The sequence below is a fragment of the Acanthopagrus latus genome, chromosome 20 (genome assembly GCF_904848185.1).
Source record: "Acanthopagrus latus isolate v.2019 chromosome 20, fAcaLat1.1, whole genome shotgun sequence".
In the NCBI taxonomy this organism is placed as follows: Eukaryota; Metazoa; Chordata; class Actinopteri; order Spariformes; family Sparidae; genus Acanthopagrus; species Acanthopagrus latus.
In genome coordinates, this window is record NC_051058.1 from 3,898,215 (window position 1) to 3,926,082 (window position 27,868).

Here is a 27,868-nt window from a genome sequence, read left to right on the forward strand (position 1 = left end):
TATCGATGCATCATCGTTACTGAGAAGTCATAAGCTCCTACCCCTGCGTCACCCCCTCGCCCAAACCACACAGAGTATTTCCAATGTGTCTAAACACATCTGACATGGACAACCTGCTGTTGTGTGCTGCATTCATGAACAAGCGAATGTGGCCAAAATATCCTGATCTGACTCTCTGGATATTGTCCGGAGTTCATATGCTTGAATGAGTATACTATATTGTATCGGAACTGAAGAAGCCTCTTCAATGAAAGATTCTTTTCACAGAAACTGAAATAAGTCCAGTTTCTTGCGCTATATCATTTAGAGGCTTTACTGTATTGAATCTTTGAGTGCAACAATATTTCAACGCAACAATCTCATAAATAAAACAGCATATTTATTAACATGACATAATCAATAAACAAACAAATCTGTCAAAAGTCCATAACATAGACGCTTTAAAAAATACAAAATATACATTTATGTATCTTGTGAACAGCTATATCACAGTCCATCACCACCCACCCGACCCTACAAATCAACTGGCAGAGGCTTCAGCTCTAAGCACGTGTGTGGCAATATTATCAAAACGCCAAGCATCAACTCTGCAGTTTGCACCAGAGGCCTGATGACATACAGTATGAAGTCCATGCTTGACTGAGTCTGTCTGTGTTGTGAACTTAACAGTAGAACTATAGATAATGTACATTGATCAAGACAGAGCATTCACTGGATCTTATTCATGCAGCATAGTCCATATGTTTGTCATGAAATAAAACAGGGCCAACTAAAAATAAAATCCTACATTTTTTTTTGCATTGTAATATCTTAAAACCATCTTCAGCAGTTTCATGCCGACTTGTCCATCCAGAAGAAGTGAGCACGAGTGCTTTAGTGCCGCACAGCCAGAGAACATCATTGTGCTTTTGCTTTTCTTCACTTGTAGCTTTTCACACACACCCCTAAATGAAAAGTGGAACTTGAAGAGCATTTGTAGCTGTGAACTCATACAGGCACAACTATGAAAGCGAGCACAGGTTAAACAGGGCTGTAACCAAGACATTAAAGATACTGAGGTCATGGGTCAAAGTCCCCCACCCCCATCAAAAATAAAAGTCTGCTGAATGTTTTAATTACTTGATTTGTTTTCTTATTTTATCCATTCAGTTAACCGTATATTTAGATTGTCTGTAAAAACTGTTCTGCAAATAGCATTCAGATTAAAACACTTTCCATGCTACCAGAAACACAAATCTGATGGAATCATGTTGAATTATATGGGCATTTAGTTTAGTTAAAAGAAGGCAAATTCAAATATACTGATTCTGTAATCAGCCTGTAAAATAAACCTCCATATTGAAAGAGACCATGACGTCAGTGTCCTCAATGACTACAGAGTGGAGTTAAACCCCAGATGCCATGTTTGCCATCTCTTTACATTAACACTACAAGTGGACAATAATCAACGCTGGATTACAAACAGATCTTTGAATGTTCAGTTTTTAAAATAACTTTGAATCTATCTGTGTGACTGCAAATCTGTTCAGAATATTGGTAGGTTCTATGGATAAAATCCTCTATCACCATTATTTCTTTCAGAGGAAAAAGATTTAAAACTGGAATACAACTTATGACTGATTCCCAAATAAACAATAAAAGGAAATATATTCCTGAATTGGGCGGTACAGCTCATAATGACAGTTAATGCAGCCGAATGATTGTTTAGTGTTTGTGTGAAGACAATTTTTAGGCGTGGAATAAAAGCATGGTGTTTAGTTCAGAATGTATTACCAGTAAATGTCATCCTCATCCTTCTTAAAGTAGCAATATGAAAATCATGTCCATCCACATAGATGACAGCACCACACAGATAGCTGGTTTGATTGAAAAAGCACATCAGTGATACAAACGTCTGCTGCTGATGCTGCACATTAACTGTGTGACAACAAACAAACTGGGACACTCAAAGTTCTCTGGAACATGCTGGTCAGCAGATCAAATATGAAATCCGGGGTAACTGTTACCATTTTGCAGATGAAATCTACTTAAGTATTCATTTTCTACACTTTCAAACTAAACAGTATCCTGAGCGCCTGTCTGTCGAGGTGTTGAGAGCTGAAACAGGCAGACAGGCTGAGGAGGAAGGCAACTGAATGATATGAAGCACCTTTCAGAAGACTCTGGTATGTCAGCACACCAGAGTAAACATTGTATTATTTTCAGTAAATCCATCACTTAGGGAGGGACTTGCTAAGATCACTGCACATCCAGATGCGTGGATTCAAAAATAGCATGCTGGCAAATTCTTCAGTTGGTTAACTGGGAATACAGTGTATATCTAAATGTAAATATGTGTAAAAACTGGGACTGATCCAATTCAATCAATAATTTTCATTCCTTTTTGTGTTAGAGCAGGTCTGACCTCGGCTTCCCTCGGGAATTGAGTAACACTCAAAGAACATTTGTTGCAAAATACTACAAAATAATAGAGAACTCTGTCTTGCACAGTGAAGATTAAAATGTGGCTCAATGGCTCAACAACAGAAACTGCTCAAAAAGAAAGCTTGCACAAGCTTCTTTGTCACATTTTTTCAGAGGTAGTGTTCCACTATATTCTGTAAATGAAGCAATGACCAAAAATCTTGTTACACATGGAGCCCCAAAGTGTCCAATATCAAACAAAAATAAAAGCCATTTAAAAGTCAATAATTGTAGGAATTTAAGATTTGTATCATGATATTAAGAGTTTCATTTGTAATCATTTTTACACCAATACAGAAATTATTAGTCAAAAGTTGGTTTTACTCATCAATATCTATATTTCATTCATTTTCTCCCAACCAATAAAATATTTCAAAACGTGTATTTCTCGATGCCCCTTTTCATGACTGTGGCGTTCACCCCACCCTCCCATCATTCACGTACCCCTGAAAGCTCAACAACTGCAACTACCAAATCTAGCTAGTTAGCTCTTGTTAGCTAGAGAAACAGCAATGTCAAATAATTCTGATTCAACCAACAAGCTGCTGCTGCTGTAGAGAAACACAGTACACAGACTAAATGCTACCTACTAACCTGGCTAACGAGCTAGGCTGGCTTGTGAGCTTTGACTGTTAGTCAGCATTAGAGTTGAGAGACAGTGTTACAAATAAATAACAAACATTAGCTGCTGCTAACCTGTTTTTTCAGCTTGATGCTGAGTAATAAATACAGGTAAGTAGGTATGAGCAGCCTTCAGTGTCTATGTACACATTCTAATTACACCAGCAGCTAGAAAAAAATCATTCTGAATTGTTTCTGACATTTTTGTTGCTCTTGTTGACAGGAGCTAACTGGCTACATCTGGCAACTGCGTTATACTTTTCCACGCTACATTTCTGCATCTACCCGCCTCCATTCTGCCTTTGATTGGGTTAACAAACGCCAAAATCCAAACTGACCAGAATGCTGCAGCGACTTCATCTAGGTTTTTATCTTAAAACGAAGAAAGGCCTGTAATTGGCTGAAAGGGGAGAAAGCGGTCACAACACAACAATCATTCAGTGTGGCATTATGGGAGGGGGGTGTTATTATCAATGTAATAATTATTTGCCTATATTTATTTATTCATCCATTTATTGATTCAGTCATTTATTTATGTATGTATTATTGAACTCTTGGGACTCCATGGTTACAGACCACCTTGTGTTTTCTCTCACACTACTATTATGTTTATTTGAATGAAGGCTGGGCTGGTGTAATGATAAGACTTCAAAATGAACTTCATAAAAACATCCTTTAAAAGTGAAGCAGCTTTTAGTGGATTGTTTGGGACCTGGAGCATTCCTGGAGATGAAAGCGACCATGCACAAGTCTCCCAAAGATGGAAAACAGAAGTGACAGTGTGTAACCATAAACCCCTTCAGAAAACATTCCTCATGCCTTTAAAACTAAAACCAGATAATAAATAGTTGCCTATTTTTGGCTCTTTTCTATTAAATGAAAATGAATGCTTTGGAATTTTTCAGTTTCCTGCACTTCAGATAACCAATATCAACTGTCTGAAGAAAACAGACCTAGGAGCTTAAACATCTGTGTCATAAACCCCCACCGTGATATTTGGTTGATATCTGCTCCACCTGATGGTGGCCGTACGGTCAGGCTGAAGTGTTCATGGAGAGTTCTACAGTGTTTGCACCCTGCCTTTCCCTGGTTTCCAGGACTGTCTGACTGGTTCCCAGTACTGCCATAACACAAATGTCCTCAGACAGAACACATCAGAATGGAGAGTTCATCCCCAGCTTTGTTTCAAACTGCAGCTTCTGTCTCTTCTGGTAGCGAACTCTCACCCTGAAATGGACAGAAGAGATAAAATCAAAACTTGTAATTAAGACAAGGACACATTCTGCTACATTTTTCCAGCGTCAAAACACATCCCTGTTCTGCATAAAATGAGGGAAAATAAAAGATTGATGTGATCACTAAATAATCCTCAGTAATCCACACTGGTCCAAGCTGCTTTTCCAGATAACTAGATCTGTGACGTCATCTTTTCCTGTTTCTTTCTGACAGCTGTTGGCTAAGAATCTCGCTTGAGACAGTGGGTTCAACCTATTTGCAATATTCCTCTTTCCATCAATATGCATCAATCTAGAGCTGCTTTCTTGGTGGTTTTAGTTCCTCCTGTGTCTGTCTTCATACCGTATCTCATGTAGCTTCACCACTTCGTTGACCACCACCACCAGCAGTGGGGACAGAGAGACCAGCAGCCATGCTAGCAGGGGTATGTCACCAAGGTTAAAGGACAGGAGGCTGCCCTGGTGACGCCATAACTGGTAATCCACTGTGGCCTGAACAATCTGGCTGAGCAGACTGAAGAGAAGAGAGTGAGGGGTCAATTACGTAATAAGAAATGTATACAGACAGGCTCAAAAGCCTATTTGATTTTACTGCATAAGCAACATGTCACCAAATAATAGCAGCTGTAAAAAAAAATCTCCAAAGTTACCAAGGTGGCAATGATTTTATCCTCAGTATCGAGGCCTGTGACGCGATCAGAAGAATGATGCAGTTCATGTTACAAAGTTATCTAGAGGGAATGTCAACTTGCACATATTTGCTTGGCAAACACAAGGTTTGATATCACACCGAGTTGCAGAAAAAGTTGAGCCAGATCCAAGTTTTTGTTGGATTCGTTATGTCAGCATCCTCACTACATCAACAAAGCTTACTGCAAGGAGGCTGCAAAATTTAGTTTTGCATTAAGAGCTTTCAGCCAAGAGTAAACCCATCTGTGGACTCAACTTTGGTATTACAAGCTGTTCCCATCTTGGGTTTTGGAGCCATGAAGTGCCCATTTTTGGAGAAGAGAGGGGAGCTGCTGAGCATATGCACAGCTATACCTCTGTCATGACTGACGGTCGCAGTGGTGGCGACCTGTCAATCACAGGGCAGTCATGAAAACATTTCTTTATAATTTATTTACTCTTTATGGGACCATAAGTTACTAAAATGAAAAGTAGGGTCATTTTCTCATTAGCTTACATACAATCAGACTTCTTTTTGAAACCAGTGGAATCACCCCTTACACTGCATTCTGTGCCATTATACTGAATGAAGGTACTTCCATGTTGGTTTCACTTTTCAAAAGTATCTATTTTATTCAGTCAATGCTTTCAACATAGCTCCTGTCGAATTCTAGTCGGACTTGGTTGCCACTCTCTCAGACTCAATCAGGTTCTGACAGAAGAATGCAGCCCAAGCCGAACTCTGGCAGTAATGGAGCTTAAGCACATGGCTTAAAATATGGTTCAAAGGTTTAAGAGGTACCACATGAAGACTAAAATATGCCAGGACACTACAACCACTGCTCCAGAACACAACAGTACATAATTCAGTAACAGGACGGTATGAAATAAAGCTATCTTGGATTACTCTAGTTTGAGAGGTATGCCGTAGCCCTCTCTATAACAAGTGAGTGAAAGAATGGAGTTACAGTTACTGTGGGGAAGTTAATTAAAATATGATATGGTCAGATCACAAATGATCCACCTGTGTAGTGTCAAGTGTTGTGGTGTTGCTCTCAACAAATGAAATCTGACATTGTTTAAGCTCCCTAAGTCAACTAGAAATGTGAAAGTGGTGTTTAAGCAAGAAATTGTCACAGTTTGTATAGTATCTGAATGTGACTGGGTTAACTTCAACAGCGGTTTCTGGAGGAGATGATCACTTACACCACAGGTACAGTAAGACACCACCACGTATTGCTGAAGGGACTCTTTCTCCACAGAGGCTGAGAGCGGTGGACGTAGCTTAGGGAGATCACCACTAAGAAAGAGATTAACGATGACAAACAGAAGAAAGGGATTTGAATATTGAATACAAACATGAGTGTGTTTGAGCATTTATGCGTTTGTGTTTTGTGTGAATTCTTACCAGTGTGTAAGGCGAGGAATCCTGCCATGACCTTCTGAGTCAGCAGCAGGCTGTTTGACAGCTCATTAAACCACTGAGGAGCTTTTTCTAAGGAGCTGCAGTCACACAGAAAAACAATTCATCACACAGATTAAGAAAATAAGTATTTTTTGCACCACGCATTCTCCATCAGATGTGATACTGTCAACAAAGAAGCCTATAAATGGAACAACTGGCAGCATTATGGCAGTGCTTCTCTTACCTGGCTGTGAGAATATGAGTGCAGGAGACATTGGTGTTGTCAGCTAAGGTGAGGTTGCTGCTTCTGAGGCAGATCTCCTGCAGGGTGAACCCAAAGGCCAACAGGTAGGCACACACTGTCAGGCCAAACTTCAACAGGAAACAGCCAAGGAAGTAGTTCTGGGTCTACTCAGAGAAGAAGACAACATGAGAGTCAGACTCATTGAATTATAGCCATTAGATCTGTTTTCTCACTCATTAACCACCATTTTGCATTTGTCAGCTGCACTTTACACTGAGTACTGTAATATTACTGTAATTGCAAAGCACCAAAGCAGACATGTTTCCCAGCAGACAGAAAATAGATATTTTGGCTTGTTGAAGCAGAAAAGGGACAGATGTTATTCGTAACATACATTTTGGCTCTGTTCTATTAGATGATGCAGTAAGAAAAGCCAGGGAGCCCTGCACACCTTAATAGTGTGCAACCATCATTAATGTTATTATTAACACCTTTGCTTTTCCTGCTTTTGGCGATGGCAATGTCATAGACACTCTGGTGTATTTTCGCATTTTTTTGATATTTCATATTTTTCTCTTTCCAGACAATGCTGACCATAATCACTATGTGACTATAGAAGAATATGGCAGCCATATATCATCCTCCAAGCTTGCTGATGCTTGTGTGCAAAGAGAAAACACGCTGCATTTTGCGGTTTACTATATGTCTATTTTTAGAGCAAGCAGGATGTAGGTGCGTGACATGATGCATAGGAGACAAAATTACGAGCGCCCTTCTGAAAAACACTATACAGACACGGTCAACAATATCAGGCAGGATCTGAGTGGGATGCTCTTTTTCATATCATTTTTCTGACCTTGGGGCTTCAGGAAGCTAGAAGCTGCAGTGTATGGAGCCTATGTTGGCTTTTATTTTTCCCCAGATACGTTTTGTAGACCACAAAACTACAGGACTTTCCATCTGCATGGGATGAGTATATAATGACTGAATTTTCATTTCTGGCTGAACTGTTCCTTGGTGGATGATGGTGGAGTGGTGTACTGCATTATATCCAAGAGGTGTTTCTCAGCTTTGCACTGCAGTAATCCAGTAACTAAAACCAATAGATCAGCAGTAAATGGACAGATGTGACTAATATCTCATCCTACCTTCCTTGGAATTGCATCTAGGTTCTTCCCAGTGGCAACTGTCATCACTGAATTATCAGGTGGCTTCCCCAAAAGTGACACACTGTCAACACAACACAAAGAGACCCTTAGAATGGCACAGTCACAATACCACATTACCAGTGTTACAAAACACTCATAAAAAACAATCAAAAGCAATGTGTTATAGTAATATACATGTATTTCTTTAAGCAGTTATGGAGTGATATAACGTGTTACTAATATTTCAGTATATATTGCCACAGTTGTCATGTAATGCATTACAATCCACATTACCAATCGCAGTGACGCAGTTATCTTGTTTATTTTTAAATCCATCTACACCGATATGACCATATTAATGTAAGCTATGGGTGTGTTTAATAAAGCCGAGCCTAAAAGTTTTTTGCTCAGTCTGGCTGAAAATAGAGATTTTGTCTAGTTTTGTAATTATAGACTACATTATAGAAGATATAGGTCCGATGTGTTTCATATGAATAAGCCCACAATTAAAAATATTTATTCTTATCTCATACTATATCAGGCTTTGGTCCTTTGTGTGACTGCTCATCCCTGTGTCCAAGGCCAATTGTTTTCTTAAAAAAAGGATCCAGGCTATTTAATTGTTCTATATAGGTCATTTGGGCATTTTGTTGAAAATATCTAAAAGTAGCATAATTAGTAATTTATTATTACTCTACACACACAGTAATATTGTAATGTAACACCTTACTTCAAAATGAAGGTAACTAGTAATTGCATTTTTAAAGTAACTTGCAGAACACTGTACATTACTACTTCAGAGTGATTTAATATGTATGTATGTGTGTGTGTGCGTGTGTGTGTGTGTACCTTAGCAGTGGGCAGCTGAAGCAGGACAGCCAGAGGATGTCCGTGGTGTTCATAGGAGGAGGAAGCTGAGCAAGACAGGCTAAGAACTAGACACAAATAACAGAGCACTTTGAAATCTATTCAATATCAGTGTCTAAGTGAACATAATAGAAATCAAGCCTAGTGCAGAGTAAACATCCATATGTTGTGAGGCTGTGAATTCTCTCCTCTCACCTGGATGATGACCAGACTTAGCTGACACTGCAGCAGGAAAAGAAAGCACTTGCGGATGCCGTAGGTTGTGTGTCGTGCCTGGAACAGATTCACCCAAAGGCAGATTCGTTCAGAAATGTGACATCCACCTCTGACTTACAGAGTGTGTCTGAGTGCCAGTGTGTCTAACCTGCTCTATGAGCTTGACCATGCTAACACTCTCTCCTTGGTGGAAGGTGACAGAGCAGCCCAGACTGTTGAGCTGTCCGGAGAGCCTCAGTGGAGACAGACCCTCAGCTTCTCCGTTAAATCCTCCTCCAGTGGCATAGCCGAATGTCTCCCATGAACACTGAGATGGGTACAAAGGGTCCAGAGCAATGCTGTGGAGGAGGGAAGTTAGAAATTTATAAATTGGCCAATCAGAATGATTATACTCTAATATGGAGAATATGAAGCAATCTGTTTGATTATTCAGGATATTGTGAATATCTAAATTTGCTTTTTGATTTCATTTTCTATTTAAGCATTCTCTTTTTTCCAGACTAGTTATACTATTGCATATTGATTTGAAAGAACTACAGATTGTTGGTTGTATGCCTTGACAACTGTCAGTTACATTTTCAAGTTCTTCTTTGAAAAGATTAGGGTATTTCATGATGATAACACGACTTGGTGGCATTTTGCAGGTTAGGTCAAGGCAAGTTCAAGTAATTGTCACAAAAAATGCAGATTCCAGAGTTAGACATTAATATAGAGTCTTTTCCAACTCGTTCATATTTGGCTATAAAAATGACAATCAACAATTAGTGAAGGACTATACTAATGCGTTCTTACCTGACATCACTCTGTAGAAACAGGCGGCTGTTGCGGAAATTGGCAGAGCTTCCCAGACAGCATGTAACCTCCCTGTTCTCCTGCATGATCTTCATCATTTCACACATGGCTGTGAAGATGACACGTCAGTATTACTCACAAGCAAACAATGAACACATCTACAGTAGTCAGAGACAGTGAGTCAGATCATCGTTTCTGTGCATTGAATGGATCTCATTGGTCGTTAATCATGATTTTTTTCTGAAGTCATACTTCGCTGCTGAGGATCAGATGGAGACAGTGGGGAAAAAAGTCACTGCACCGGAGATTATCAGTATTCACAGGAGCAATTACCTAGTGCAGAATCTAATTTTCTATTTTTGACACTTGTTTCTCTCCAGCATGTAGGGTTTTGTTGCTTTTGTAAAAACAAAAAGAAGGAGTGTGACATGTGCACACACACAAGGACTTGAAAAAACAAAGGGAAGACTCACTGTCAGGGGTGCAGTCAGTGAAGAGTGGCACCAAAAGAGGCACATTATCAATGTTCTTCAAGTGAGGACGAACCTGGTGGATACCACGAGGTAGCTTGGCCTGAGAGAGAGCACAGACAGAAAAAACAAATAACATGTTTAGACATTAGATGTTTAGATGAGCATTTCATACAAATAATCCCCCTTGAATAGAATGCACAGACACAGTAACAAAATTTAAGAGACATCAAACTAAATTTAACTGAAAGTCAAAAGCAACACAACAGCTGGTACAGAAGCAACAGACAGAGAGATCAGTCTCTGTTGTATGGGTGAATGTAAAACAGATGACCGATATTTCCTCCATAGCAGGGAAAACTATGTTTTTAATAAAGGTATTGTTACCCGGTTGCAGTCCTCCAGGAAGCTGGGCACATCGCTGTCTGTGGGATGGAAACTTGCCAGGTCAGAGTGGCCTTCCTCTTCTGGCAGCAGTGGACCTTCTGCTTCATCTCGAGAATCTGTGTAACATGTGAGGAGAGCTGTCCTACGTTAGAGATGTTTCAGGACATTTTGAGTTGATTGGGAAATATTTGTATTTGCACACTTTTGGATCACTCTCCATGACTTGAACTTGCATTAAGATTCACAACTGTTGAGGGTAGCTTTCAGGAACATGTATTTGACATCCATCTGAATTTGAGAAACACAGCTGAACAGGAAGTCTGAACAAACTCAAATTGATGTGGGAGGACCACAGATGTTCTATCAAAACCTGGCGCCTATGCTACCCACAATGCAACTTGACCAGTGACAGTTGGGCCTGATATTCAAGTGTGTTATGCTAGAAATGGCAGCCTAGAACCTCTAGCCTCAATCAGAGATGAAGAGCTACAAGCTACAGAAGTCTAGTGAACTCACTTCTTTCAAACTCATTGTAAATGGACATACACAAAATTAATGTTAACTTCAGCTGGTACAAACTCAGCTTTGGTACCTTGGTTCAGGTCTTCATGCAAGGAGCCCTGAGTGGGGCTGGATGGAGCTCCATCACAAGGACTGTCCCCATTTGGAGTCAATGAGATGTGACAGTTCCAGCCTGTCTCTAAACCCATCTTCTCTGCAAAAACCTAGAGACATGACACACAACAGTCCCATAAACAAGTACACACAACTTTCTGGTGTGCTGTATATACTACCTTTGACATGTTGTATGGATTTCTCAAACAACATAAACATCTTAATTTTTCAAGAAATAATTGTTGTATTCTTCTTAGCATGATTATCATCAAATTTACAGACACACCGCCAGCCCCAATAACAGCTTATATAAAACAGCTTAAAACATCTTAAATAAAGTTTAATTTACTGCAATTCATCATCAGCTGGATTTCTTGTCCAGTAACAGAAAACTTCATTTTTGAGTGAGAGTGACAGAATGTCCTGTAAACCTAAACCTGTTTTGGTGAATTTGTAAAAGTATCCTATCCTAAGCGCAGATAAGGCCAAGATAACCAACTAGATACTGTCAAATGTTTATATATGAGCGTGAGCGTGCGTGTGTTCACCTTGCTGCGGAGCTCATCCTCCATTGAAAAATAAACAAACCGGATACAAGCTGTGACCAGGGCATCTATTAGTCGAACTGTGTCCAGCCTCGCCTGGTACTGGGAAGACACCATGCCCATAAAGATCTGCCCACTGAGGGCTTGAACACAGTCCTCTCGCTCCACACCCTCACCTATACCCTCTGGAGACATAATGAGGTAAGACAATGAAAGGAAAAGAGTAATAAGAACAGTCATTATTACATCATCATTATTATCATTGTGGTATCCGTTAAAATGGTACCATCGGAGCTCCAGCTGTTCCTGCAGGAGCTGTGTTTGATGGGGGTGGTGGAGGGCAGCTCCACTCCGAAGAACAGGCAGGGACCAGGGGTCAGCTCCACACACTTCCCATTCAGTTGGTCTGACAGCGACACTTGCATGGGCTTGTAGGCAAATGCTGAGCAGTAACCTGAAAGACAGGCACGCTGGTAGAAATCCAGAACCTTCTTTCTGTAACAGGAGAAAGGTGGAACAAAAACACAAGTTAGTCAGAACTGAAGAATCCTTTCGGATGAGAGGTGAAACATCTTTAAGAAAATGAAATATATCCAGTTAGCTACAATACAACACTTAGAATTACCATAGCCTGGATGACTGAAAACCTTCATCAACAAAGAAAATAAGAGTAACAAATGGAAAGACCACTAAAAATATAGATTATATGCCCTGAAAGTAAATACTGATGTTGCACCTGTCAGAGCCTGAGAGGGGATAGATATCTGTTCCATCCCAGAAGTCAGTGCAGGCCTCCAGGATTAGGTCAGCTGAGCCATGCGACAGCATCTGGACGTTATCTACAACAGAACGTTCAGAGGTCAAGACAGACACAGTTAGTAACATTATTACATAAAACACAAAGAGAAAGGGACAGCTAGCTGATTCTATTTAACTGAAGTGTGTGTGGACTCACTGGAGGAAGAGTCTCGTACAAACAGGGAAATAAGGTGGGAGATGGGAGGCTGCCGTTTGGTGAAGTAATGAAGGCGGCGGGAGGTGAACTCCTTGGTCTTCTCTCCAGATGGCAGCTGGTACAGAGCCAAGTGGTTCTCCTGTTTAAATAGCTCCCTTGCACCAGGAGTGAACCCTGACACACACACATATAAAAGAGTCAAGTGTCTAACATCAATCCAGAAGCTGTGTTTGATTAAAGTCTCAAGTAACACAACAGCTTGTGGCCTTACTTTATCATCAAAACCAGATCTTTGCTCAGAGTGCTCAGATATTTTATCTATGAAAGGCCTTCTGGGGTAAAACTTAATCCATAATTCATGCTGTGTGGGATGACAGTCAGATCAGGTTTTCCCTCTGAAGAAAACTTCCAGGCTGACATCACAGTGCCAGTCCATCTGACTACGATCTGTCTAACTGCTGTGTCCTCAAACGACCCAACAAAAAGGCCAAGCTGAGGGGCAATTGTATAAGTTTTCTTTGAATTATTTAGATGTAAAAGCAGCTCTAAAAAAAAAAAAAAAAAGCATTATTACATTCTCACCTATCAGCCTGGAGAGCTCGCAGAGCCCCCAGGGGACGTAGACGGGCAGTACAGTACCGTGGCTCTCCTGGAGAGCCAGGTTGGACAGGTGGTCTGAGAAGCGACAGAGCTGCTGGGTGACACTGGCATTGCAGAGGTTCAGCATAATGTTGAGGCCAAGTGGCTTGAGGGAGGGCAGGTGGCACTGCCAGGAAAGGTCATCAAACTGGATGCTGGCTGGGTTCTGCTGGTCCTGTGACAGGCTCAGCATCTCCAGGTGGTAGTCACACACAAAGTCATCGGCCTCAGCCTCCGGGCAGCCCAACGCAAAGTCCTGGACACATCACCACACAGCAGAAATTGTCAAGTTAAATCAAACCTCTGCCTTCGTAAACGCAACACAAATGTGAGTTCAAGATCCAGTTTTACCTGGCCCTGATCGTCTTCGCCTCCCTCAGTGTCATGGCTGAAGCTCACGTTGGACCCAGAGTGGTGTTTGATGCGTGTATGTGAAGACTGGCACGAGCGCAGAAGCCGGAGATTGTCAGTTGAGAGAGCAGTGTCATGTGATGTCTCGCTGGGCTCAGGTCCCTCCCCCAACTGGGTGGAGGACTCTGCTGGCAGACAGAGCAGAGCCTCTGCTTCCTGGGCCTGTGCAGTGGTCACAACGAGTCAGGACTACGCATGAGCAGGTGATCAATTCCTGAATTTCAGTTAGCTCCAAGAAGTTTCCACTCAATAAAACAGACCACATACCACAACTTCATTCTACTGTTAAAAAACTAAACTGACAATCCTTACAGCCTGACAAAACCCATAAATACCTCATCCCTGTCATCATCTGCTTCCATTCGGCAGTAGGAATTGACGGACAAGTCGTCTCTGAGATCATCCTGACTGTTGTGAGGTGGCTCCACCCTTCCACTGAAGAACAGGACTGTCTCTGGACTGGGATTAGGCCACGACAGAATACCCTGCTTGTCCACACAACACAGCACCTGCATACACACAAAACATTAGCAATTCACAAGCATAAATGGACCAACAAGTCTGGAGACGGATGTTTCTGTTTTTAATTTCACTGTAATCTTGAGGACTTCAGTCTGGGTTAGTTGTATGTGGTTACTGGTTTGGTTGTGGTTACAAACAAGCCTGTAGGAAAATTGAACGTTCATGGGGAAAATCTAAATTGGAAGTTTTCTGCTGTTTCCTTGCAGGTTTTGATAGTGTACTTAATCATAAGAGTGTTCCTAATACTGCTAAAACAGCATATTTATCTGGCCTAACAAGCAATACACAATCCTAGATTTAGGAGGACGACAGGAGGTCGTGTGGCTCAGGCACCACTTGACAACACCTCGGCCTGTTCAGTTGTCTCATGGATCCACACACTTGACATTTTATTTCATTTGCCAAGCATAAGATAGAGCCCACGTAGTTTTAATAAAGAAGTCAGTCAGTAATCGCAACCTCCATCTGATTTGACTCAGCAGACAGTACGTCGTGTCATTTAGCGCTGTAATACTCACAGTGACAGATCCCAGAGTGTGTAAAAGGCTGGAAGTATAACACAGTGTCTGAGACTCTCCCTTTAGGACCCCAATCAGGTGTCTCCAAACACAGCGCAGCATCTCCTACAAACATGAGCGCACACACACGCACACAAACACACACACCAAGTTAGAGAACTGCTTTTTAACACATACTAGAGGGTGCAGATGTGTTTATACATACACAAATTATCAAAATTACATTCAATAGAAAATGTGATTGAGTAATATGACTTTATCAATTCTATAAAAAAGAGAAAGAGCTTTAAAAATAGACAATTTGAAAAAGTAACCCTCCATTAACAAGGAAGAGGCCAAGTGAGTTAGCAGCGCAGCATAAAAATTTCAAACCAGCGACAAAAACAAGAAGACATCTTGATCAGTTCTGTGATTGGGCTATAAAGACAAAAAAGGACAAAGCTTCTATGCTACAGTGCTAGCGGCACAAGGCAAGGAGGTGAAGCCTAGTGCAAGCTGCAGCATTTCTGTGAGTGCTCCAAAACACATCCATGCAGATTTTGATTCTTTTGGATGGAATCCATGATGACTGGTTCAGCAAGGGACAAACAATCACAACTTGCCCTTCCTTGCCTCCTCTTGTTCTCACGCAGCATCCAAAATGAACTTTCCAGCTCTCTGGCAGAAGACTACTAATCTAAAGAAACATGTTTACTGATGGTTTAAGATAAAACTATTATCTGTATCCAACATTACCTGTTTACAGAGTAAACATGGATAAACAGACAGCAATTACCTTTGATACTAAAAAATGTCACAGTGAATTGCTTCTGTGATTTCAGTGTACTAGTTTTTATCTCAAAGACTTACGAATATTTTGATGATTATCAGGATAATATTGGGCATGACAATTATGCTGGATACGATAATCGGAACATGACATTTTTTGTGTTGTCCCATGTTCAATGTGCAATTTGATATGATATTATGCAACTTTTTTCACCTGTTTTCAAAGAGGAAAAAAGGAATTTAGAAAAGTTATCCTTTACACCTGGCATTTATTCCTAACTGAAACAAGATTTTTTTTTTTTTTTGCCATCTATGAAACAGTTGGAAAAATTAATCTCGCAAAACTTTTTCACACCTGTTATGTCATAAACACAGGTTGCAAAACAATTCAGATCAAACTTGGGATCAGAGAATATTTTTCCTCCCTTGCCTATCAGGGCGTTCATATGAAAGGATAAAAGCCACTGCAATCAGTGACTGTCACCAACTTATCGGCCAAACACAGACTTTAATCATCATCTGAGATAAGGAGATAAGGAGATAAGGAAGGACACAGGGTGAGAACACCCTACAGAATTAACAGCAGAAAGCCATATTGGAGCTGATTTCCAGTCATGCAGTGCAGGCAAACAAGCAGAGGTGGAAGGTCAGGCACAGATTCAAGTGAAAATCACTCTCAGGATCATCTCTTCCATATAATTATTCATCTGGAGCAACGGCAAAGCCAGAGACAAAACACTGATGGTTCCAGAAAAATCTACTCATTTATTTCATATTGATAGAAGGACTACAGCCCAGCAACAAATGAGGACAATGACTGATTTTTATTCAGGATCTGTGAGGGGCTGTGCCGGCAGAAGTTGGATCCATGAGATGAGAAAATGATCATGAAGAGACAGTATTGACTGTTGAAATAACATGTCAAAGATAACTGGAGGCATCTGAGCAGAAACTTCGGTCAGGATGTTTTGATTGATTATCCACAGATGAAGAGTGATCAAAACCAAAGAGTCAAAGGAGAGAAAATAAAATGTTGTGCAAGACAAATACAAAAAACTGAAAGCATAGCAAAGTGTTCGTATAAAAGCAACAAAAAAAAAAAGGTAGTGAACAAAAATGAGGATCAGAGAGGTGGTCTGAATCATGTCCATGAAGATTTTCATAGTGAAGAAATCAAAGATGTAATGTAGATTGAGTGTGAATGGAAGAGCGTGAGAGGGTGGCGAGCTGTGTACAGGGTTTCCAGAGAGGGAGTTGCAAAGGGCAAGGACAGCGAGCGAGTGAAGACAGGCGGGTTCAGGTGGAGTTGGGAGCCAAGCGAGTGGAGGAGGGGAGGGGGGAGCGAGACAGCGAGAGGTTATACCTGGGAGGAAACCACTTCGGTGTAGCTGCTTAGAGTGTCCTCAGAGAACTTAGCAAGCTGGGGCGAGAGAAGAGTCTAGTTAAAACACAGAGGGAGACCCTCGCTGCGTCTCCTCTGTGTCTGCGCGTGTGTGTGTGTGTGTATGTGTGTGTATGTGTGGGTTTGACTGATATGGCTTTTAAGATCAGCATCAGTATCTCTATGTTTCTAAATTGATGATGCCAATTTTTAAGCAAATAGACGCTGAATAAAAGGAAGACTAGAACATAACCCTCCCACCACTGACACTCAGAAACTTCTCAAAGACTGGCCATCATCTTGGCAGGTGGGGCTCTAAACAGCACTCACATTTATTCTGAGTTAATTATGGAGGAATTGTGACCAATTTAATACAGGGCCCACAATTGGAAATCATAAGTGTGTGTGTGTGTGTGTGTGTGTGTGTGTGTGTGTGTGTGTGTGTGTGTGTGTGTGTGTAGACAGTAGTTAAAACATAGAACACATCCTCCATGTTAGTAACTGAAGCTGTCTTTCTGCCAGTGCACATCACACAAAGTTATAACTGCTTTTGTGTGTGTGTGCATGTTTATGCATATGTGTTTGTGTGTTTTTTGTGTGTGTTTTGTACGTGTGTGTGTGTGTGTGTGTGTGTGTGTGTGTGTGTGTCCATCCCTCACCAGACCAGCTGGTGATGCACGACTGAACTCAGCGAGGACCCTGGCTTCTCCGAAGGCATTCAACAGCACCCACATCACGGGAAAGAGCAAAGGCAAGATGGGCAGAACACCCATCAACTGCAAAAACAATTGTGTAATGTTTATTACCAACATATATTGGAAAGCTCTGACTTATACACAACTTTCACCTGACTATAATTTAAACGTCAGCTGGTAGACTTTCTTGAACTCACTGAAGAACTGAAAAGACTGAATATATTTTGCTTTCTTTTTCTGACACATTTTAAGTTTTGAATGATTGTACCTGAAGTTGAAAGAAATTGTAGCAGGGTGGGGTGAGGCTGGGCGCATCACAAAAAAAGCGGATTGTGTTCACGAGCAGGAACGCCACCTAAAGGGAGAGAACATAAAGATACCTGTAAGGCAAAAGTGGCATGTAACATACAGGTTATTTTAAGAAAAGAAGGGGTGATCCCCTATAAATCACAGAGAAAAATAGATGTTAACTACTTACCAACACGACAGGACAGACTAGTTTGGTGATAACTGACTGCACTGTAAACCTCTCATTATCAAGCACCGTGATTGGGCGAGCCAGAGCCAACTCCAAACTGTTCCTGTTTAAAAAAATGTTTAAAACAAGCGTCAAATACGGGTGACATAGACAATTGCTGAAGCTGGCTTTCTCAATTATCAAGTCTCCTACCTGACTATGTCCAGTACTGGGGTCCGGACCACTCTGAAGAGACGGTGTTGTTGGGGGCTCTGGGGTCCTCTCTTCTCATTGGCTCGTGGGGAAGGAGGAGGGGAAAATGGGGGGAATAAATCTCCTGGCTCCAAAACAATGTGCTCATCATCCTGAGGAGAGAAAATGGAGAGAAAATTGGATTAAGCTGGTGACACAAGGACTTACTCACTTAAATTACTTTGCATCTTGTAACAAGTGTGCATGTACGTGCACTGTACTCTGCATCCACACAAGACTAACCTTAATGCCTCGGAGGGAGGCGAATGCCTCTTGGCCAGGTCTCAGAGCGATGATGTCTCCCTCCACTAGCAGACTGATAGGCAGGTTAACCAACTGGGAGTCACGGTAGGTCCAGTGGAGGGACCAGGATGGGGACGTGGGTGTGTAAAGATCAGGGTACAGAGATGGAGGCCACCTTACTTCACCCACACACCCTGACAGATAGTCTGGAGTAACAGGCAAAGAAAGTGAGGTGTGGGTGGGGGAACTCACACAAATTACTCATCTGACTTTCCTTAACACAATCACAACATTCAGGTAATATTCACTGCTGTAGTGAGATGCATCATCTCTAAGTTCTGTCAGAATCTTTTCAATCTTTTAGATAGAGCATTTCACAGTGATAAAGATTGAACCACCTTGGCAAGGGCACTATTTGCTGGCATTTTTTTGTGCTGCTTCATGATTCACTTGTTTCGATATGTGAAGAAATGGTTCTGGATTTTAAACACAGAACAGTGCTGCATTTTTGATAGCTGATGTGACCAGAGCTGTGTTAAAGCTGCCACTGGCTTAATTTTGTTGATGCAATTCAATTTAAAAAATCCCTTGATCGGCCCTGACATCACTCAAGATATTGAATTATACTGTCAATCATTTCACCAAATAATGGTAGACAAGCTCAAACTCATTTCAGTGCCATCGGTCTAGAACTGGATCTTGAAATTGACCACCATAGAAGGTCACTGGCATAGGGAAACTTGGTTCTGAATGGGAATCAGTTCAAAGTTTGTAAAAAGCTATATTTTCAGTAGGGCTGCAAAATATTGTGATAAAATCATTTTCCAGATCATTCTTTCATCTTTTTTTTCAATATTGTTTTATGGGTTTTGGCCTTGATTTGATAGGAGAGCTTAAATAATAAAAGCCCTAAGGGCTGGTTGGTATCAAACTCTGCTGTTCTACCGGGTGATCAGGCCACCTCGATTGACCCCCATTCATTTTTGGTTGACAGGAACTTTTTCTCACTTTCTTTAAAATTTCGTTACATACATTTTTTTGTTACATAAATCTTGATGAAAAAAAATCTGGCATATTGGAGTGGCTGGTATCTATTAGTGAGTACAATTTGATGTGGATCTTACAGATGTTTTATTTGATATTTGATGAGGCTTGATTTAATTAAGGAAATTGTTTTTGTACTGTTCTGTACTGTAATTCTTTCTGTAAACTCCCAATGCTACCCATCCCTACAAAGTAAATGCCTCATGTTGTTATTTTGGAAAAAAAATAGATTTAAAAGATTTAAAAGTTAGGCACAATTTCATATGCCAGAGCACTAGTTAAGTACAGTAGCAGTGTGACAATGCCCAGCCCAAGTGAGAGCTGGGATGGTAATGAGAGGTGAATTAGATTGTTAGCCTTTTAATGGAAGTTTGGGCCAATCCCCAGTACAACTAACAAACAAGATTCCAGTTTGATGTCACAAAGGTCATTGTGGTTGTTGACATGAAAGAGATGACCATTTGAGGAAGAGTAATTCCTCAAGCAAAGCAGAAACAAAGACCATCTTTGATAGGAAGTACAAATGCCATTAATCCTCTATATTTTTAACAAACCTGACTCACCACTGAGCTGTGTGATGATGCCCTTAAGGCGGTGGACCATCTCACTCCTCTTCAGCCCCTCCTGGCGTCCGACCAGCAGCAGGTTCAGCAGAAGGAGGAGAAGGAGGGCTGCAGCGTTCATCAGCTCTATACCAGAACTGTGGAGATGAAAAGGATTAATTCAAGGGAGAACAAGGAATTCTGTCCTCAGATCAGATCTAGCACAGTTAGAGACATATTATCAATTATTGTGTATTGCTTAATGAAAAAATAAAAATCAAACCAAATGAGTGAAATCATTAATAAGTTTCCCATTTGATCAAATGGTGTTGGAGAACAGAGAACATTGCAAGCAAGTGTAAGACTGTCTTGGCAGACAGCAAGAGCAGGAACAGTTGGTGTTTGTGTAGCTGCTGATTAGTTATCATTTCTCACTTCTGTTCATCTTGAACATGTAGACTAGCTTTAATGAGAATAATAAAGTTATGTGGACAAGTAGTTTAGCAGCATTGCACACACTGAAGAGAGACACAGACACCTACTTAGCTTGTTCTTTCAGTTTCAGTTCATTCTTCAACATGAAGAATTTTAATTTTACAACCATAGTGGTGTAATTGTTGGATTGGAAATTAGAAGAGAAACTGTGGACTTGTGTAACATGTTTTCTATTTCCTGATAATCATTTAAACACAAGAAAACAGATATTACAACAGCTCTGAGAAGAAAGAAACCACGTCATAAAGTGAATGAGACACTTCTTATGTTAAAAACCTGGAATAAATCTGTCCTTGATAAATACATAAATGAACCTAAATGACTGCACAAATATCTGCAACAGTTTTGGTGATGTTGCAAAAACAGTAACATAGGTGTTCACCTACCTGCCCTTTGGCTGGCTGCCATGGCAACAGAGGAGTCCCAGCACAGCCAGTAAAGTGAGGGCAGCTCCCGGCCAATGGAGACAGGAGTGACGGTTGCCATGGTAAAGAAAGCTATTTACCCACTGTTCCTAGAAAAACATGAAAAAACAACAAGGCATAAGCAAAACAAATCCCAGTGTGTTATGTAATAAGGCATCAAACATGTGACTGATTTATTTAAAGCGGGCATGTCCAAACTATTCCACAAAGGGCCGTGTCGCTGCAGGTTTTTGCTCCAGACAGTCAACAGCACACAGTTTGACCAACTTTCTGACAACTGAGATCAGTTGATTAAATGAGTTAGGTCTGGTGTGCTGCTGCTTGGTTGAAAAGAAAACCTGCAGCCACACGGCCCTTTGTGGAATAGCTTGGACATGCCTGATTTAAAGAAACATAAGGGAACGGCCCTGCTAGAAGTGGATTGGAACAAAGCCATATGGAGCACATAGCTTTCTGTGTGGTATGTTTGCATGTTTTCACATTTATAAGGACCAAATGTCCTGACAAGGATGGTGACAAATCTCAACTCTCCCATCCTTAACTTTGCTTTTAAGTTTCCAATATATGTTTTTTTAGGGCAGGATGAGGACTAAAGTTTATGAGTGACTGTAAAAATGTATGTGTACCTGTGCAGAGGCTCGTCTGCGTGCAGCCCTTTGGTGCTGCTCCAGCAGGCCGCTGAGCTGGTCCCGCAGCTTCACCAGAGCCTGGCCAGTCGACAGGCCCAGAGTCACAGCATCCTCCTCCTGCAACAACACGTACAACAACAATTTCACACCCTGGTGGGTCTTTACACAGACAAGAGGCATTTTGAAAAAGCATTCTTAATGTTTTGAAGACTTGATCAAAATATTTCTTGTTGTAATTTATAACAATAATTCTCATAGCATTTGGAAATCATTGTTCTATTCCCTGACACAACCCATTCCTTTGGAACTGGTATGAAAGCTGTGTCTGGATTCAGGGTTTCTGCAGGGCTCACCTAGTTAATTTAGGACTTCTTAAGAACTTTCAAACTGCTGCACGAGATGGTTTATTAGTAACCATCTAGGGATTCATTCTTGAAAACTGTTTGTAAAAGGGCAGGCATTTTCAAACCTGTCTATCACAGACTTACTTAAAACAACCAGATAAACAGTAGGAGTTTGCTAAGACCAGTGGAGCCGGTAGCGTGAATAGCACTAGCATCTTTTCCACCAGGAAAACCTTGATCTCCATTCTTCACTCTTCTTTAAATAACATACACTCTCCAGCTCTGATATCACTGGTGCTGTAAGCCAACCACTTTAGGAGCCTCAATTGTTGCTTTCAAATGAGTCACTTCTCTCATTGGTCATTATATCTTAACCACGCCCATAGCTGCCAGTTGTTCATAGGCTGATTTAACAGAACCACTGTGCTCAAGCCACAAGTGCATGGCGTGAACCCGGCCAAGATCAATTCACAAGACCGTATGATAACATGATCTTGCAAATCCAGCTGCCACACACAAGGTTAGACCCTTTAAAAACACACTGAACACAATATTACACTCATTCCATCATACCAGTACAAAAGTATGATGGGAAATCAGTAAGGACAACATGACCTACAGTTTTTTTTATTATTATATCACATTCTACTACATGCTAAGCAGTATAAAACCATATATTCCAATGATATAATCAATTTAATAAACACAACCTGGACATAGATAGGCTCCTGCTCTTCTCCTTAGGGTCAGGTCTCTTATATCAATTTAAGGCACTTCAAATATTTTCATGTTAATCTGTTACTGACCAAGACAGGTAAAATGATGCTCAAACAAAGGACGTCCTCCCCAACCAAGCAACCAGAACTACACAGGTAACATCAATGAAAAAAAACAGCCATCTGGCTTAACAAATCCCCACACTGAGCCAAAGAATGCTCAGCATTTAATACATTGCTGACAATTAATTTTCTGTCAACTGACAGCATGATTAATCAAGCATTTTTGCTTCACTTATATAATTACCAACAAAATTTGTATACGTCACATCTCTATTATGCAGGCTTACTCCATGCTTTAACACAATAGATGCTAAAATACATAAACTAACATTTTTCTAACAGAGGGAAACAGAGAGAGGGAAACAGTTATATCTAATGTAATAATCTAATGTTAATGGGAAAGCAACCTTTCCCACCCCCCATGTCACTGTGAGGACGTGTGTGTCTGCAAGGGCCTGCACACACACCAACGGAAGGACATACACAAATATGACAACACACACATACACACCGGGTTCAGCTTTCAAGCTCCACATCCCACACAGCCAAGCTATAAATATCTCTCCATTTCCCAGAGTAACAAAGCCCCAACAAAAATCCTCCAGACAGCCGTAAACACACAGAGACACAAGGAGCCTCAACAGCTTTCGTAAAGCAGAGCATGCCTACAACCTGGGAAGGATCTAGATTAACCTTGGATGATCCCTGACAAATCAAAATTATATCAAAAAACACTTAACTCTACCACTGACACCAAAAGACATACCTTGACTACAGTGTTTCAGACTGTCACAAAAGCAGCAACAAACAGTCTCGTTGTTTAGCCTTCGCTAAGGCGAATGTGTTCAGCTTCCGAACTGACAGAAACAAGCAAGAGACAACTTACGCTGCTCTTCTTCCTGAAGCAGAATCCTTCTCTCATCTTCAGCACCATGACAGCCCTGCTCTGCTCTGCTTCACTAAAATCTCTATTACTGCTGCTGGGTTACAAGGGCAGTGTCTTACGACAGCCGTGCTACGTGACCAGAATCGTTACATTTCAGAAAACAGTTCTAATGATGTGAATGAATCCCTAACTGCAGAGAGAGCCTCTTCATGCCTACAGTCAGGAGAGAGCTGAGATGCTGCAAAACCTCACCCAAATTTCCCTCGTCACTGGGCTGCAGACAACAGAGCCCAGCGTCAGTTCACACTGCCAGCTGGACTAATTCAAAAACACCAAGTCTGGCTGCCTCTCTGGCATGGGCCAAGCCTCATTCAGTTCAACTCAGTTCAGCAGCTGGCTGGGACAGTAAGCAACAAAACTCCCGACTACAGAGAGAAAGGGAGGGGTCAGACATAATGAGAGGATGAGAGGAACAATGCCAACCTGGCCTGGATAACCCTGTTTAGTCTATCTTACTCTTGCTAACTTTGCTAATTCTTTTTTTAGTGACAGAGCGATTCATACAGAGAAGCGACAGAGAGAATTACTAGAGAAGATGGCACCAAGAAAATTATGACTATAAATACTTAATTAGCACAACTGTTTCAACAACAACTTTCAGAAAAATACACTTTTTATTATCACATGGCAACTAGACCTGCGGTTTGTGTTGTCATCATATCCACATTAGTGATGATTATTTATCAGAAATCTCATTGTACTGATATTATTTTAAATACCAGGAGTCTTCCCTAGAATATTGTTGCAACATCAACAACGAGGTATTTGATTTTGTCGCCCACTCCTAACATGTATGGAGTGCTTTTAAAAAATATATAGGAATTTTCTGTGAATTGCGAACAGACACCAGATTCTGGCAGTGTTCCTGAGGAATCTAAGCCCATTCCTCATGGGCAAAGTCCTTCAGTTCACCAACATTTTTGGGTTTACTTGCTGCAACTGCCTTTTTCGAAACGCACCGGAGAGGCAAGGCAGGCAACAGTAATGGCCACTCTATTATCTTCCAGCACTTCTTCTGAAACCACGCCTTGGTGGACTTTGAGGTATGAGGTATGGGATCATTGTCCTGTTGGAAAGTCCAATGACGCCCAAGCTTTAGCTTCCTCACAGAGGGCATGACATTTTCTATCAGGATTTCCTGATACTTGAATCCATCTTGCCCTCTATACACTGCAGGTTTCCAGTACCAGAGTTAGTGAAGCAGCCCCAGAGCATTAATGAGCCACCACCATGCTACAGTGTAGGCAGGGTGTTCTTTTCAGCACATGCTTTATTCTTCCTCCTCCAGATGTACTGCTGATCCATAGGCCCGAAAAGTTCCGGTTTTGCTTCATCACTCCACAGAACAAAATCCCAAAGCCTCTTTGGCTTATTTATTTAGTTTTGAGCAAACTGGAGCCAACTTTTCTTGTGCATTGGGGTCAGTAGTGATGTATGTTTAGGAGTTTGGGTATAGAGCCCTTCAGTGTTTAGTAAGCGCCTTACTATCTAAACTGAAACCTCAGTGTCTGCTGCCACCAAGTCTTGCTGCAGGTCACGCACAGTCAGGCGAGGTTTTTGACACCTGCCTCCTCCAGACTCTGGTGGCAGCTGCTGATAGTTTCCTCTTTCTGCCACTTCCAGGTAGTGTAGCCACTGTTCCTTTAAATTTAAACTTGGGAAATATGCTTCCAGTTGTATGTCTAGGAACATTCAGTGCCTTTGCTATCTTTTTGTAGCCATTTTGTTGTTTGTGCAAGGCAATGATCTCTTCTCTGAACGTTTTGGCTAATTCTCTTGACTTAGCCATGTCTCTACCATGCAATGAAACATTACCATCAACAATCCAGGTATTTGAGGTGTTCTATCTCAACATCCACACCTGTTTTGCAAATGTGTGCTCTTATGAGGAATTCTATTCAAGCGGTTGAATATTTTTGAGACTGCAGTAGTCATTCAAAGTAGGATTTAGCGTCAAATTTTGATAAAATGATTGTAATATTTTTTACAATTTTGCCAATAAACCAATGCATGCACATTGTATTATATAACCATCATCACATAAATAAATAAAGAAATATTTTCACACCGCTATTACTATATCTATCATGTGATCATGTTATGTAACAAAAACATATAGAATGAAGGGTCCACTCTACCTCTAAGACGTCTAGGACATTGATGTCTCCTTTAGAAGGAGGATGGATACATGCTTCTGACTCCACCGTTATGAGTTAATGGTTATATAACAGAACACAGCACATAGGTGGGAACTAAGATAAAAGAGGTAGAAAGCTCTCCTTTGACTCTGTTGAGCAACAGGTCAGCAACAGCCATCTTTCCATTCCTACGTGTGTTGTGTTAATCCAGCAGTGCCAAGTTGTGAAATGCCTCTCCTACACATTCATGTTTAACTACAGAGGTTTGATCTGTTGACCCTACTGGCAGGTTTAACTGAAATGACTGGAAATGATGAATTACAATGAATGGGAAAAAGGAAAAATTGGAGGATGTGAATTAAAAGTGATGCTGAAATCTAGGTGTTCACTAATTTTCTACATTTTTATGTCATTTTAATCAGTGCATCCTAAATTTAATTTGACTTAATTATGGTTTATTACAACCTGTTCTGTTATCATGACATATGCTTAGCAGGATTTTACAGATTTTAGTTGTAGAGCCAAATCATTACACATCACTATAGGCTTCAGACAAAGTGCTCTTTGGATAGTCTTGCAGCATCTGAAGCCTTCTCTCTGATGAGGGAATCAAGGGGACTGTATCTGAAAAATACTGAAACAAACTATCGAACATCAATGCTCGCTTTAACCCAGCAATAGCCCAGGTGTGTGTGGAGATGCGACACGAGGAAGTTTGAACTTCACTCTCACTCTTTGTTTTATACACAAGATAACGGAAGTAGCTGTATGAAGAATGAAACAGAGAGAGCCTCGACCTTCCAATGCGGGTATTCAGAACAGCCATAAACACTTCTGCCATCAGATGTGGTTTTATGAGCTGGTTTTCTCAAAGCGTGCTGAGATCTTTACAATAGCAGTATGCATATGCAGTTTTCTAATGACAGATAATTTCCCACTTTGCAGGTGCACTCTCAGTCAGTTTTACCTCCCGAAAAAGTGGTTTTGATAAGCTGCCTGTACGCTTGTTTAAGACTGCCTAACTCTTCATGTTTCTTGCCCTGTCTGAGTGCCCCCCACTACCTGTCAGCCTCTACTGTCATCTATATGAAAAGCATAAAATTCCCTTAGGAGTAATCATCAAACATAATCTGATTTTTTTAAATTGACTGATCAGGATAATTGCCAAACATTTTTTTCCTTTCCATTGACTAAACCTAAATTGACTAACTGTTCAATCTCTACTCTCATGATTTCTTATTTTGTAAACATCTGCTCTTTTTAGAAATGAAGTTCTTGTTTCCCAGAAGACTACCACAAGAAAAGCATTAATCTAATGCAAGGGATAGTCAGGAACTCCCTCAAGGCAGTGTCAATCCCAGGGCCCCTATCTGTTCAGTAAACAATCACAACCTCAGGAACATTTAGGTAGCGCAGGTTAGTGCTGAACTAAGCAACCACACTCACCTGCTTCTTATCCTGCTGCTCCATGGCAACAACAACCACTCAACATGCTCTGCTCCTCAAACAGCCAACGCCACCCAGCAGAGCCCTGTTAAGTGTTGCTCTGCAATGGCCGAATCTGGATGCTGCTGCACGCTTGTGGCTTTCAGACCGTTCCCTATCAGTCCACTGCCTGTGGAAGCTGCAGATCAAGTGGGTCAGATCTGGACGGAGGCAGATGGAGAAGGCAGGTGGGTGCAGCCTTGGTCCTCCACCTGGCAACACCTCCTGCCCTGCCTTCTCTGCCAGTGTGACAAGAGGCACACCCACACCTGCAGGGACCAGCAGAGAGTGGCAGGGACCAATAGGATAGGGGGGTTTTGCCTGGAGGATTAATTGTTACTCAGGTGTGGCACAGGGATCCTCCCAATAACATCCACGTAGAGCGCTGTGGGGAATGACAATTTGCAATTAAAATCAAGTCATACAGGAGTGATACCAACATTGATCGACACTGCAGTACCACAATGCAATGTGGGCCAGTTTTATTGAATCCATTGGTTTTTAGATAGGATAGGATAGCAGT

General features: G+C 41.2%; 1 protein-coding gene across 3 annotated transcripts; it reads right to left on the reverse strand.

Annotated features, from left to right (window-relative positions):
- Positions 1 to 362: 362 nt before the first annotated feature.
- Positions 363 to 27,445, reverse strand: tmem94 (transmembrane protein 94). Of its 3 annotated transcripts, none has more exons than XM_037080877.1 (31): positions 27,307 to 27,445; positions 21,651 to 21,770; positions 20,986 to 21,113; positions 20,126 to 20,262; positions 18,519 to 18,724; positions 18,237 to 18,388; positions 18,045 to 18,147; positions 17,835 to 17,921; positions 17,531 to 17,647; positions 16,854 to 16,910; positions 14,723 to 14,827; positions 14,018 to 14,191; positions 13,623 to 13,844; positions 13,215 to 13,527; positions 12,633 to 12,806; positions 12,414 to 12,516; positions 11,964 to 12,172; positions 11,681 to 11,862; positions 11,110 to 11,242; positions 10,518 to 10,633; positions 10,134 to 10,233; positions 9,661 to 9,769; positions 9,017 to 9,206; positions 8,848 to 8,925; positions 8,635 to 8,720; positions 7,786 to 7,867; positions 6,638 to 6,801; positions 6,397 to 6,491; positions 6,195 to 6,288; positions 4,663 to 4,833; positions 363 to 4,311 (listed from the first exon to the last, which is right to left on the reverse strand). In XM_037080877.1, exons 1-31 carry the CDS (start codon positions 27,328 to 27,330, stop codon positions 4,239 to 4,241), a joined length of 4,104 nt encoding a protein of 1,367 aa, XP_036936772.1. In that variant the 5' UTR covers positions 27,331 to 27,445; the 3' UTR covers positions 363 to 4,238. The 3 variants fall into 3 exon arrangements, with proteins under 3 accessions (XP_036936772.1, XP_036936770.1, XP_036936773.1); XM_037080875.1 differs by lacking the exon at positions 27,307 to 27,445 and adding an exon at positions 23,663 to 23,866; XM_037080878.1 differs by lacking the exons at positions 16,854 to 16,910; positions 27,307 to 27,445 and adding an exon at positions 23,663 to 23,866.
- Positions 27,446 to 27,868: the final 423 nt, after the last annotated feature.

What these genes read in the sequence shown, in the direction of transcription:
- tmem94 (XM_037080875.1), bottom strand. Translation starts at nt 23,710, where the DNA reads ATGGTGCTGAAGATGAGAGAAGGATTCTGCTTCAGGAAGAAGAGCAGC. An exon ending in GCAGACGAGCCTCTGCACAG is followed by an intron (nt 21,114 to 21,650) that starts GTACACATACAT and finishes ATGTTTTTCTAG; the next exon opens with GAACAGTGGGTAAATAGCTT. An exon ending in AGGATGAGCTCCGCAGCAAG is followed by an intron (nt 11,243 to 11,680) that starts GTGAACACACGC and finishes TCATGTCTCTAG; the next exon opens with GTTTTTGCAGAGAAGATGGG.